The sequence below is a fragment of the Penicillium roqueforti genome (genome assembly GCF_015533775.1).
Source record: "Penicillium roqueforti strain LCP96 04111 chromosome Unknown scaffold_04, whole genome shotgun sequence".
In the NCBI taxonomy this organism is placed as follows: domain Eukaryota; kingdom Fungi; phylum Ascomycota; class Eurotiomycetes; order Eurotiales; family Aspergillaceae; genus Penicillium; species Penicillium roqueforti.
In genome coordinates this window covers 376,944-389,608 of record NW_024067568.1, presented here as the reverse complement: position 1 = coordinate 389,608, position 12,665 = coordinate 376,944, and the positions used below count along the sequence as shown (strand labels likewise).

At 49.2% G+C, this 12,665-nt stretch overlaps 4 protein-coding genes across 4 annotated transcripts; 2 read left to right on the top strand and 2 right to left on the bottom strand.

Moving 5' to 3' along the window:
• Positions 1-464: 464 nt before the first annotated feature.
• Positions 465-2,372, top strand: LCP9604111_2981 (putative sterol o-acyltransferase (APE2); the record flags this gene model as incomplete). The annotated part of the gene is made up of 6 exons (XM_039070518.1): positions 465-589; positions 651-1,094; positions 1,152-1,859; positions 1,919-2,174; positions 2,232-2,273; positions 2,346-2,372. 6 exons carry the CDS (start codon positions 465-467, stop codon positions 2,370-2,372), a joined length of 1,602 nt encoding a protein of 533 aa, XP_038930936.1.
• A 2,371-nt stretch (positions 2,373-4,743) lies between these two features.
• Positions 4,744-6,360, bottom strand: LCP9604111_2980 (J domain-containing protein; the record flags this gene model as incomplete). The annotated part of the gene is made up of 1 exon (XM_039070517.1): positions 4,744-6,360. One exon carries the CDS (start codon positions 6,358-6,360, stop codon positions 4,744-4,746), a length of 1,617 nt encoding a protein of 538 aa, XP_038930935.1.
• Positions 6,361-9,595: 3,235 nt separating this feature from the next.
• LCP9604111_2979 (metallophosphatase domain-containing protein) lies at positions 9,596-10,879 on the bottom strand (the record flags this gene model as incomplete). Its single annotated transcript, XM_039070515.1, has 2 exons — positions 9,596-10,554; positions 10,684-10,879. 2 exons carry the CDS (start codon positions 10,877-10,879, stop codon positions 9,596-9,598), a joined length of 1,155 nt encoding a protein of 384 aa, XP_038930934.1.
• Positions 10,880-11,632: 753 nt separating this feature from the next.
• LCP9604111_2978 (60S ribosomal protein uL13) lies at positions 11,633-12,608 on the top strand (the record flags this gene model as incomplete). Its single annotated transcript, XM_039070514.1, has 4 exons — positions 11,633-11,653; positions 11,746-11,881; positions 12,087-12,399; positions 12,470-12,608. 4 exons carry the CDS (start codon positions 11,633-11,635, stop codon positions 12,606-12,608), a joined length of 609 nt encoding a protein of 202 aa, XP_038930933.1.
• Between the last annotated feature and the right edge of the window lie 57 nt (positions 12,609-12,665).

The following is a 12,665-nucleotide window of genomic DNA, read 5'->3' as shown; positions in this document are numbered from 1 at the left end:
ATCACCTGACTCTTTGGTACTAATCAGTTACACCGCCTTTGAATATACACCTGAGGCAGAACCATGACATAAGTGGCAGATTTTTGAAATTACAATACATGCATAGTTATGTACATAGTAGGGAGTATAACTAAAGGACAGTATAGCTATCTAAATGCATACTTATCCCAAGAGAAAAGACTATAGCTGGCTTGTATCAAAGTAAAGATACTACAGATTCTATGTAAACATGTCAACAATTCAACAATTTATATCTAAATACTTCTGCCTAGCTCACATGTATGTAATAACGTACATAGTCTCATATAAAGGCAGTCTGACGTAGCGGCCCGTGTTTTTGGTTTCGAATCCAAACAAACTCAAACAGTCCTGAGTCCTGACCCACAATCATAGCTGTTCCTAAGTTTCCATCTCAGTGCCTTCGATGTGCAAACGCCCTGCTCCTGCATTTGTGTCCATATAGGATGTCTAGCGCCGTCTCACAGGATGAGTCTGCAGCTCTGCGGCCGCGCGCCGTGCCGATACAGCCGAATGGGAAGTCCGACGTGGCGCACCCTCTTCCAGTGGACAAGCTGATTCAGGATATAAGGTAATTTGCTCTCAACTTGCACCAGACTGGATCTAAATAGCTAATCTGTTTGTCACATTAGTGGCCACTCAACCCCTATTTCCGAAGATGCTCCCCCGTCAGCGCATTCGATCTCATCCGCGAGGAAGCAAGTCCGCGCCCGCAATGGCCTGTTTTATACAATAGACTATGTGCCTCGTGTGTCACATTTTGATCCCGATAGCGACTATCACAACTTCCGAGGGTTCTTCACTCTCTTTTGGATTGGCTTGGCCATCATGGTCGGGACCAGCATCTTGCGCAATATCAAGGATACCGGATTCCCCCTGCAGGTGCGCGTTTGGAGTCTCTTGACGGCCAATGTGTGGGGGATGGGGCTCAGCGATGCGGCCATGGTGATAAGCTCAGGGCTCGTCCTGCCTATGCACCAACTGTGGCGAAGTGGTCCTCAGTGGCTGCGATGGTCGCGCGGAGGTATGCTCTTACAGAGCTTGTGCGAAGCACTTTGGTTGGTTTTATGGATAAAGTGAGTTAGTAGCTGGTTTTTGCGCTGGAGCTCAGAGCGCTGACATGAGAAAAACAGCTGGCCCTTCATGATGAAATGGACCTGGACTGCACAGGTGTTCTTCACGCTGCACACTCTGACCATTCTGATGAAACTGCACTCATACGCTTTCTATAATGGACATCTCAGCGAGACAGAGCGCCGCCTTGCCTCGCTCGATAAGCCAGGCCTAAAGTCACCTGAGCCCCCTGCTGCCATCCATTATCCAGAGGTACACCGACGTCGGCCGTCAATGAAGAAGCCCAACGAAGACCAGTCCGCAGAGCCATTGGAGAGACTGCGTGAAGACCTGGCCACGGAGTTGACCTCCCCGCTAGGCAACATCTCATACCCGCAGAATCTGCACGTTGGAAATTATGTGGACTTCCTCTTTTGTCCGACTCTTTGCTATGAGCTAGAGTATCCCCGCCGAAAGGAGCGACGCTGGTCAGAAATTGGCTGGAAGGCCGCTGCTGTATTTGGCTGCATCTTCCTGCTCACCCTGACAAGCGAGGAATTCATCGTCCCCGTGTTGTCAGTGGCCAGCGCCCAACTCCGTGCCGTCTCTAGCGTCACAGACAAGGCTCTCATCCTTGCTGAAACCATCAGCATGCTCCTCTTCCCCTTCATGATTATCTTCTTGCTAGTATTCCTCGTCATCTTCGAATATGTGCTGGGTGCATTTGCAGAGCTGACTCGGTTCGCCGATCGCCACTTCTATGCAGACTGGTGGAATTCCTGTGACTGGTAAGTTGAAATTACGCTCCTAAGAGTCTGAGTGATATGACTAACCGGCTTCTACATAGGATGGAATTTTCCCGCGAGTGGAACGTCCCTGTCCATCACTTCCTCTTCCGCCATGTCTACTGGCCTGCCCGATCTAACTTCTCTCAACCCGTGGCTATGTTTATCACATTTTTGGTCAGCTCTGTATTCCACGAGCTAGTTATGAGCTGCATTACCAAGAAGCTTCGGGGATACGGTTTCCTGGCTATGATGCTTCAGCTGCCTATTGTTGCGATTCAAAAGTCTCGCTTTTTCCGTGGCCGGACAATCCTCAATGTAAGCTGTTATATGATTGCTTTAATATTCTGCGATTTTCACTGACTTCCTTCCTAGAATGCGGTATTCTGGTTCTCAATGATATTGGGTCTGTCTATGGTAAGCCCTACTTCTTCACTCTGAATATGCAACACCCCAGTATATTTAGTTCTAACCCTGTGTGATTTTTAGATGTGTGCATTCTACGTCCTTGTTTAAGACGGACATTTGGTGCGCATGCGCCTAGACACGGCAAGTAAATTCGGCCAAGGAAGGCTTAGAACCCTGGCGACTTGCTCTTAATATGGATACCACTACTAGGTGTCTCCCATTCTTGTATATAGGTTCGATTATCTTCATTTCCGCATTGTGATTTTATATTGATATTACCATGTAATGAAGTATACCATTTGTTAGTACCGCCTCAAGAAGACAAGTCGGCAGTTTATGTGGCCTCCTGTACGAAGTAGTACTTCCAAGGATGGGCATCCCTACGAATGTTATGCGAGTCGGCGCCACTCCTGAGGAAATTCCAACACTCAGATCAACCGAGGGACCGTGAATAACCATTTGGAGAGAATGGAAATTCTGGCGCATTGTACGACGGAGCAAAGAGAGTCTGAAATAGAGAAGTTAGATGGTACTGAGTGCATCAAGTACAACTAGTTGTAGGCGATAGAACCCCAGGCCTCCTTTCCCAAATCGCGGGGGATCTGCAGATACCCGTGAACCCACAGTGGTGCAGTTGGTCCGTGCGCAACCAGTATGCTATAGAAACTCGTCGCACCAATACGTATGTGCTCGCATATGGACTACTCGACAGCATTTGATAATGGAGCATGTATGAGAGGAAACCGCTCAGTAGTACCAAAACTGGAGTAACCGGGCCATAGCCAATCTGCCTCCCTAAACCTCTTGAGCGTCGGAGTCCATCATGGTTCTCATTGAAACGAATCATAAAAGTAGTGAGATGAGTCGCGAACTCACAAGACTATGGGGATACATCACTAAGTCTTGATAGCATGGCCTGTTATTAATCCATGGAGGACCATGGTCAAGCTGGCAGGAAGTAGTCGGCCAATTCGTGCACATCACACTCAAAAGACTCGCCAAGTCAGATACTCATCACCTTACACCCTAGATTAACGTATAGAGCTAGGCTCGATGTAATATCCGATTGTCTCCTAGGAGGCTTCTATCATCATTACCAAATCTAAATAAGTGAATATATGAAACGTAGAACAAGTCTGAAACACAACAAGCTCAATTACTTGCGGTGGCCTGGTGGCCTTAAGGAGCAAGCTAGTCTTCTATTCCAAAAAGTGTGTTATAACAATCTTATTTATGCCATGGAAAAAGAGTCTAACAGAAGTAAATACATCAATATGCCTCAAATCCAGTCTATCGGTTTCCAGAGAATTGAGAGATAAAACAAGCATATAGTTCAAACAAACGAGAGTAGAAATCGTGTGAGTCATGTGCCTGACTGACGAGATATCTAGAAAGAAAGACTTTGTCTTCATTACATCTCACCATTGATATTGGCCATCTTCATCGATAGATTTAGACAGCATCTCTTGGATTCCAGGTCGCATCTGGCCATCTAGGTCAACCAAGTCGTGCTGGATAATAATATATGTAATATATGTCCTATAAAAACGTATCAGCTTCTTGACTTTAGACGACCAGGGATGGGTAGAATAAAATCTTGTTGTATTGAGTTGGTTCCTAAGGGGGCGGAAGTGACAATCAAATTCGTATTGAGCCTTGACGGCCCAACAAGGCTGAACAGCCCCCAATAGTATAACACAGGTCGGCAGTTGCAGTCTTATCAACATTTCCAAGGTTGCACTGATCGAACAGGTATGCCTAAATACATCAACAGTCTATTCTTAGAAGATCCAATCACCATGCACAAACCGGTGTGAGGCTTACCCCGCCACTTTCTGTGGCCCCAGTCCCAGCCCAGCCCAGCCCAGCCCAACATATCCGTCTTACTCGGGACAAGAATAGAGAAAACAAAGAGACCAACAAAGGATCAAGGTTATGGCATATCATATCATGTGAACAAGCGTAATTCGTGAATTGGATTTCTCCAATTGGTAGTCCACGGGGGATCTGAAGCCCGGGAGCGACAACGTATATATATAAAAAAATAGAGAAGAGAAGATCGCGGAAAAAGAACACGAGAACGGGAGCAAGCAGAATGCAGGCAGAATGCAGTCAGAAGTAGGTAAAACCCAATAAGACAATTTCATAACGCCATAAGTGCAGGGTTTGAGGCAAGACAGATGCAACACACCATCCACCTATGCCCGCCCTAATGCGCCAAGGGCAGTGACAAAGATATACCCCGGTCCTGCCCTCTTGCTCCGACTGCGCGGGGACAGCCAGACCAGCCCGAATGGAAATCTAAGTACTCCCAAATGTTCGGTGGAACAGCTGACACATGCGAAAAGCGGAGAATTGGAAACGCCGCGACTTGCTGATAAGATTGAAATAATAGATAAAAGTTTAAAAATAAAATGTAAAGCATATTGTAGCTGTGATTTGTCGTATGTGTCCATGTTTCATGGGTCGTATGGTTGAATTAATAGGCAGACTGATGTCTCCCCACGGCAGGAGGACGATATTCCTCGTCGTAGTAAGGGGCGCGTCTCGGCGAGTAACTGACATCATCTTGACTGTATGTCCGGGAGTACTTGATGTCCTTCTCTTTCGGGCGAGAAATGTATTCGACGTCCGCATGGGGACGAGAAGCAGGCCGCGAAGACCGAGTCTCAAGCCGAGGCGAGGTTTCCGAAGTGTAGTTCTGGTAGGTACTGCTTCGCTTGGGCACCTGTCGGGTAGGGGGTACACGATCCCGGTCGGGGGATCTCGCTGCTGAGCGGTACTTTGATGATTTCGGTTCTACGACGACGTGGTCTGGTTCCTTGACGATCTTGTAGCGGGTGGAGGTCTTGGGGGAAACGCCTCTCGGGAGCATTTCGGGAGTAGTGGGACTGGAATAGCCCGAGTCGTTGCGATCGCGCACTTTGGAACCCCGCGATGGCAGTGGCTCGTGGGCCATTTCGTATAGTGTGGAGTCGCGACTGTCCCGCTTTGCGCGGGTGAAGCCAGAGGTGGTTGCGGACCGAGTGTTGAGGAACGCAGGACGGAGAGACGTCTTGATCCCCGGGGAAGTCGCGGAGTGTTGCATCTTGGGTGGCTTGCCATCGTAGTTTCGTGGCGAATCCAAATGCTCGTAGGAATTCTCGCGCGACGAAGAATGACGGCGGGTGCGGGTGGACCGTCCCGCGGGTCGCGAAGCAGACTCTGGTTCCGCCGGGTCGTGACCATGGTACTGTCGTGGGGACTTTGAACCCCGGGCTTTGCTTGCGATGTAGTCCTCCGCAGTATAGTACTGACTATCGATCTTGGATTGCAAGTGATCGGAGACATTGCCATCCTCGTCGTAGTGGCGTCCACGACGACGAGAGGAGTCCGATGGTCGAGGTCGCGATTCGCGTTCACGGCGCGTTGTTGAAGTACGTCTCGTGTGAACGTAATGGGGAGCGCTAGAATCAGACGTCTCCTCGTCCGATCCTGCAAAGGCTTCAAAGATGCCATGCTTCTTTGCCTCGGTCTGTCGTCGTCGCTCCTGATCGCGCATCTTCGCACGGTCGGAATGTGTCGCTTTGACCGTCTCCCGCATTTCTTTCGCTTGGTGAAACATGTTGATCGGTGTTCGAGTCCTCTTCTTCTCTTCTGTCGGCTTCGTCTTTGGGCGCACGCCGAACTCTTCAAATTTGCGAGACATGGGTCGTGGATCGTCCGTGAATCGCATTGCCTCCTCGAAGAAGCATTCCATTGGGGCCCTCTCCTCCACGACGTGACCATTGCGGAATTCGCGATTGGCGGATCCACCTCCCCGCGAGGAGTTGTGCATCAGGTCTGCTCGTCTGCGTTCCAACAGTTCCCGCTTCAGCTCGGCTATCTTGACCTTCTGGTCATGTTTAGTGCGTCGGACATCGTCCGAGAGTAGTTCGTAGGCTTGCTGGACTTTCTGGAATTCATCTTGGGCAGCAATGCGCTGCGACTCATCTTGGATCTTGTCCGGATGGCACTTGAGAACCCGCTTTCGGTGAGCGGCCCTGATTTCAGGGATGGTGGCTTCCTTGGCGACACCAAGCACGGCATATGGGTCTATATCTGGGGGTGAGGACATTGTGGGCAAGGTATGCTTTCAATGCCTTAGATTGAATGGGATGAGAGGAGATAAAAAGGTGAGGGGAGAGGGGGAGAAAAGAGGCGGTGGGCGATATGGAATGTCAACAACCTGACGTTGACGTAGCAAAAATTCCACACCGATCCAGAATGGACTGGATATGATTTGCAATGCAGGAGGAATTGAAGAGAATTGTGAAAAGGATGGGCGATTTGCCATACAAATTGGACAATGAAAATCCGCAGTGTTGCCGTCCGTTCTCGCTCCCAGCCAACCGATATATGCCAGGGGCGAAAGTGACTGCGCCACAAAGAGAAGGTCGGTATTTCGAGATGTAATATCGCGGTATAAAGAATCACATAGACATCGAAAAGAGGTTCAGAGACAAGGATGCCCAACCTAATATCCTAATTCCCTCTACTCGTCAGAATAATCATCTAATCACAAAAAAATCATTCTCTTCCCCACTGACATTCACTTGGTCTGAGCACTTCGTCCGATTTGCTCGCATTCCTACCAATCAACGCCTCACCAGCACCTTGGCTTGCTGCGTGGGGCGATGAAGTACATAACACGAGGGACATGATCCCTCGATTCCATAGGAATCGGGTCTGCCTTCTCTTGGAACTCGTCATGCCGCTAATCCCTTCTTCTTCTCGATTCAGTCTCTCCTGCATATCCCCGACTTTCGTCCAACTAGTGCCTGCGGGTTTTTAGCCAGTTTAGCTTCGGTCGCCTCACTGCTTTCGCTTTATCCGGCTTGAGTTGGTTCTGTTTAAACTTTTTCCGCCTTGTCTTGAGCCTGTCGACCTCAGCCAGTCATATCTAACTCTCTTGTTTAACCTGAAACGTGTGATTGGGTGGTGACTGTTGTATCTGTACTCCATAGATATAAGTAACGAAATCAGTGCCTGACTTGTAATGCCCACCTTCCCGAAGCGTTCCATCGCTGAAGAATGTGCCTGTTTCTATATATAGTGAGATATTGTTTCATATAACTATGTATGCTGTATGTGGTATATATTTGATTCTCACCTTATATCAGAATGCAGCCCTCGGTATTACCGGGGATCTCTAGATCTTACATCAGTAACGGACTCTTCAGGCATTCGCACCCAATAATCTCAATAATCTCCCCTAAGCTAAAACAGCTGGTACAGCTGGCACAGCTGGCACTTGTCCCGCAACGGGCCCATTGACTAACTAGACAACGTGTCGTTGAACCCCCACCCGAGACCTCGGGCCCTATCTTCCAACCATTACTCTGACTTTCTAGACTATGAGACAATTACAGTACACTCGATGAAACTACGTCGTACTCCCCTGTCTCGGACGGTCCGGCCCATCCATTGGTTCCAAATCATCTAGACCCGGGACTGCGGTTTTTGCAGCGCATTCATTTTCCAGACCGGTGCTGACAGCCTGAACGGAGCTGATGTGCCAGCCCGGATCGTGACAAAGTTGGAAATGCAAATACCGAACACCGTGTCAGCATTACCACCATGTCATTATCTTACTACTCTATATTCCGTACTCGGTAGTTACGCCATATTACTATGACTATATTGCCTAAATAGTCTTCATTTTGCTAAGAATGCCATGTATGTTGTACCTTTCTATTTAGTATTAAGGTGTCCTAAGGACCCACCATTCAAATTTCCGCCTCAAATTTCCGCCTCAATATTGTACCTGTATACTCCGTATCTCCTATTCTTATCTGCCTGACTCTGTCATTTGACAGTTTCCTGTGTGATAGTGATTGTAGCATACCTTGCCTCGGTCTGGGGTTGGTCGATCCCCAGGACTAGACCACGGACTCTCACTCTTTCCAACCGGACTGCACCAGCCGAACCCATAATCCTCCGATCCCATCAGTTGTGCTCGCGAGGTCACACAATGCCTCCCTCTGAAACACAGGGTAGTAACCTTATACGCTTAAACCGTGATCTACAGATACCCCTCCCTGACAGTCACGCAACCCCACTAGGACCGAAGTCGGTGAGTCCACGATTGGGCGTTGGCAGTGGATTAATGGTGTGTTTGTAGTTTCGTCAGGATAATCGCACCGAACAGTCGGAGCCATACAACATACAACGTACGAGATATGCAAACTACGTACTAAAATGCACTTTATACACCATTGGCTCGAAACGGTTGGAGGCTTGTACCCGGGAAACAGGAAAATGCAGATGCAATGCAAGTCGCCTGCAATAATGATGTCTAGTACTACCTTCTCATGCAATAATACTCTCGGCTATTACATGGTGCGTAGGGGGTACAGAATAAAAATATGGCCAGGCCTCTCCGTCCAGCCATTCAACGCCTTCTGGAAAAGAATGCGCCAGCCTAAACAGCAGCCCTTGCGAGAAGCATGTGTTTCCCACGAGGGTGGAGTGTGAGCGCTGTCCCAGTCCCAAATCCCTGCTGAAGAACCGGTCACAAACACAGACTCCCACTTAGGCAACCTCCGGTGATTGATAATACATGATCGGCCGCGCATGGTCACATCGGGTATCAAGGAGAGGGCGGGTCGAGCTATTGATCGGCCCGGGAGTTGGCCACTAAGAAGTCGTTTCGAAGCGCTGTGGTTTCTGGAAGTTTTGAGTTTGAGGAGATCTCTGTTGCAGGTGACTTGTGTATATCGTACTACCTGGGAACTTACGGTGTTAATCAAGAACTCGAGTTGTGATATCACAGGTGCATATGGCTCGATGTTATTGCGATCGGTCAGATGTGTTTGTCCATTGCATGCGGGGTATACACGAGACAAGAGGGGTACCTACAACATAGGCAAGTCTGGTGTTTGTGTAGTTAGAGAGGAGAGCGAATTGCGGTGATTTCTTCTTTTCTTATTTCTATCAAATTAGCGAATATTAGAATATGTTACAGGTATCCCTACGGTATAGAGTACGTAGTATAGATTATCCTCGAGTTGCTTTGACCGAGGCTAATGCGCGTAAATTAATAAATGATGTAAGCGGAGACAATCTGACAGCACTAGTCAGTTAGCATCGTGCATCAAGTCACTAGCCGACCAATGTTAAAACCATGATGCATCAAGGCGTCCGACTACCGGTGTCAATAGGGCCAAAGCCCACAAGGTTGCTGTATGTATCAGGGAGAATGGCGTCAAGCCACCATGCACGGCCAAAGCAAAGGGAAGATTGCCGTTACGATCGATGGGGCCGACTGAATTGTAATTTCCGAAATTTGCTTCATTCTATGGAAAAACAATTCACCTATTCGCGACCGCGTGGTCTCCCTGCCACACGGGAAGTTCAAGATCGACTACAATCGGCGAATTGAACCGTTTGCCTCCCTGGTGCGGCCAGCTAGTGGACACGACAGCGGCGTTGACAATGCAGGTCTCCTTTCTTAGTGTTTGCAAGCCGTAATCGAAACCACGTTTACTGGGGCCATGGCTACCCGTACCCAGGGACGGATGAGCGCTCGGCGAGTTCCGTGGACCTGCCATTTCAAGAATACTAGCAGATGACTCTGACCCTGGTGATGCTGATGACACGGGTTGAGTCTCTGCTAGATCATGCTGTCTTTGCCCGGGATACGAAAACCCCTCGTTGTCTATTCGTTGATCCCGTTTGCCAGTCAAATCAACTAGGCTTTGTTTGTTGCTGCCCATGGGTGGCAGAATTCCCCGAGTGACTTGGTCAACTGAATCAGATTCTAGCTGTGTTTCTGTCTCTGTCTCTCTCTCTGTCCCTGTGTTAGTAAGCTTGCCTCGCCAGCGAACTCGTTCGTATCCTCGTCCTTCATGTACATGGCCACAAACAGCTAAGTGCGGCCTGATGAGGCTTAATGCACTACGAAGCGCAACACACCCTACGAACATTCCATTCGGCTTTTGGTCGCAGTGAGATCGTGGTGGCGTATGCGTGACGACGATATCCGCATCGATTGGCATCTGACCCCACAGCGCAGCAGCATTCCTTGATTCGTATCCGAATGCCCAATTTCCTTGGGATTGGGAGTATGGGGACCCAAAGATTTTGAAGACCGTGTTTGGTCCGCCTGCTCGCGTTAAACGAATCAGAGCGGGCTCATGGCGAAGTAGAGTGACCGAAGGCGACTCCGTGATGAGTTTGAGGCAGTGTTGTGAATCTTCGAGGTGCTGGCCATGGAATCTTTTTCCATGTTCTCTGTAGAATTCCGGGTCCAAGGTGACATCGTGGTTGCCTGGTCAAAATGTTAGGGGCTCTGAATCGACCTTTCCCTGCTAATGAATGACGCAATTTGGCGAGCAGCGAGGATATGACTGCCATTAAGGGCCGGGTTATATCCAGTACAACAAGTTAAATGACTGACCACCAACTATGATTTTGATTTCAAAGTCGGCCTTGCTGATCCAATCTATTGTCTTGCGGAGTTCTTTCAGGCTTCCATTGTTTGTCAAGTCGCCGGCATGAATCAGGACATCCCCTGCTGGTAGCTTGAAGCCCGCTTCGGACGGCGTATATCCGTGTGTGTCAGAGACACAGACAAAACGCGTCTTTTGTCGCATGACCCGAGTATAGAAAGAACCCTTGCCTCAGATCGTAAAATCAAGTTGGAGTGTGGGATGGAATCGTAAGCGAATAAGATTAGTGTAACATGAGGCCCAGTGGAAGTCTCGTTGGCCTTGGTTATTTCTGTGAGAAGAAAGATCTTTCGGGGAAAAGAAAAACAATGGCCGAGATCTGTCCGTGGACGAGTTCATGGATATCTTAGTCATCGGACCCAACGTTCCCACCTGAAGTTGGCTAGATCATTAGATCGGACAATTGAGAAGACGATAAGACATACTACTTCACAGACAGGTTTACGTGGAAGGCAAAGATGATTGATAGTCCACGGGTTGTCTATTAGTATAACGTGAACAATCTCACCGAATATTGGAATTATACCAAAGCCTCCAACCCCCCTTACAACTTGAAGATTATCATTTGATCTACAGCAACCTTCAAGAACAGGGTATATCAGCCCTAAGCCAATGCCCTAACGGCACAAAGAAAAGAGCACCATGATGGCGCACAGTGAGAAATAAAAGTATTACGTAATACGATGCCGAGCGGACCCAGGAGAGACAAACCACGTGACCTTTACGGTCTATGATTGGTCAGGCTTAGGGCTGCGACCCTCGCCATTAACACAAAGTGAGCGGACCCTCGCTTAGCCCATTCTCATCGAGCCATCCGACTTCGTTGTGTGCGTCGACTTGACACCCACGACAACAACCGCCGACAACATCCATCCCACGGGACATAAGATCACCAGGATGTCCTCCTTTGAATCAGTGGTACGTTTATACCCAACGACTTGAGTGCCGCCACTCTCGCCTGCAAAGTGTGCATATCGAATCTATCGCTGACTTGAATTGTTTGGAAATAGGTCGTCATCGACGGCAAAGGACACCTCCTCGGTCGTCTGGCCAGCACTGTCGCCAAGCAGCTGCTCAACGGTCAGAAGATCGTCGTCGTGAGATGTGAGGCCCTCAACATCTCCGGCGAGTTCTTCCGCGCGAAGCGTACGTTCAACCCCTTCTCGAATATTTCCTTTGCGTTCTATGTGATTTGGGGACTGTGTGAATCAGTGTGGAGGGAAGACACGACGGAAAACACCCGCATATCGAAACTACTGGCAGTTTTTGGATGGCAGTTTTGGGCCTACTTTCAGAGGAAATGTACTGCAAGTTGGATATCAGAGAGCTGACTCGAAATTCCGCCCTACAGTCAAGTACCACGCCTACCTTCGCAAGATGACTCGTTTCAACCCCACCCGTGGTGGTCCCTTCCACTTCCGCGCTCCTTCCCGTATCCTCTACAAGGCCATCCGCGGTATGATGCCCCACAAGACCGCCCGTGGTGCCGCCGCTCTGGAGCGCCTTAAGGTCTTCGAGGGTGTTCCCCCTCCTTACGACAAGAAGAAGCGTGTCGTTGTTCCCCAGGCCCTCCGTGTCCTGCGTCTCCGTCCCGGCCGCAAGTACTGCACCGTTGGCCGTCTCAGCCACGAGGTTGGCTGGAAGTACCAGGATGTTGTTTCCAGGTATGTACAATCTCAGATTTATCAATTGAAGGTGATTTATGTCAAGCGACAAATTCTAACATTTCTACAGACTCGAGGAGCGCCGAAAGGTCAAGAGCAAGGCTTACTACGAGCGCAAGAAGGCCGCTCGTCGTGTCCTTGCCAAGGCCGAGCAGGGTGCGAATGTGGACAGCAAGACCAAGACCCAGCTTGCTCAGTATGGCTACTAGATACCTTTAGCGCGGCTGGTTGTTGTGTCGAGCGATGGTTCTGGGATGGAATCGCGG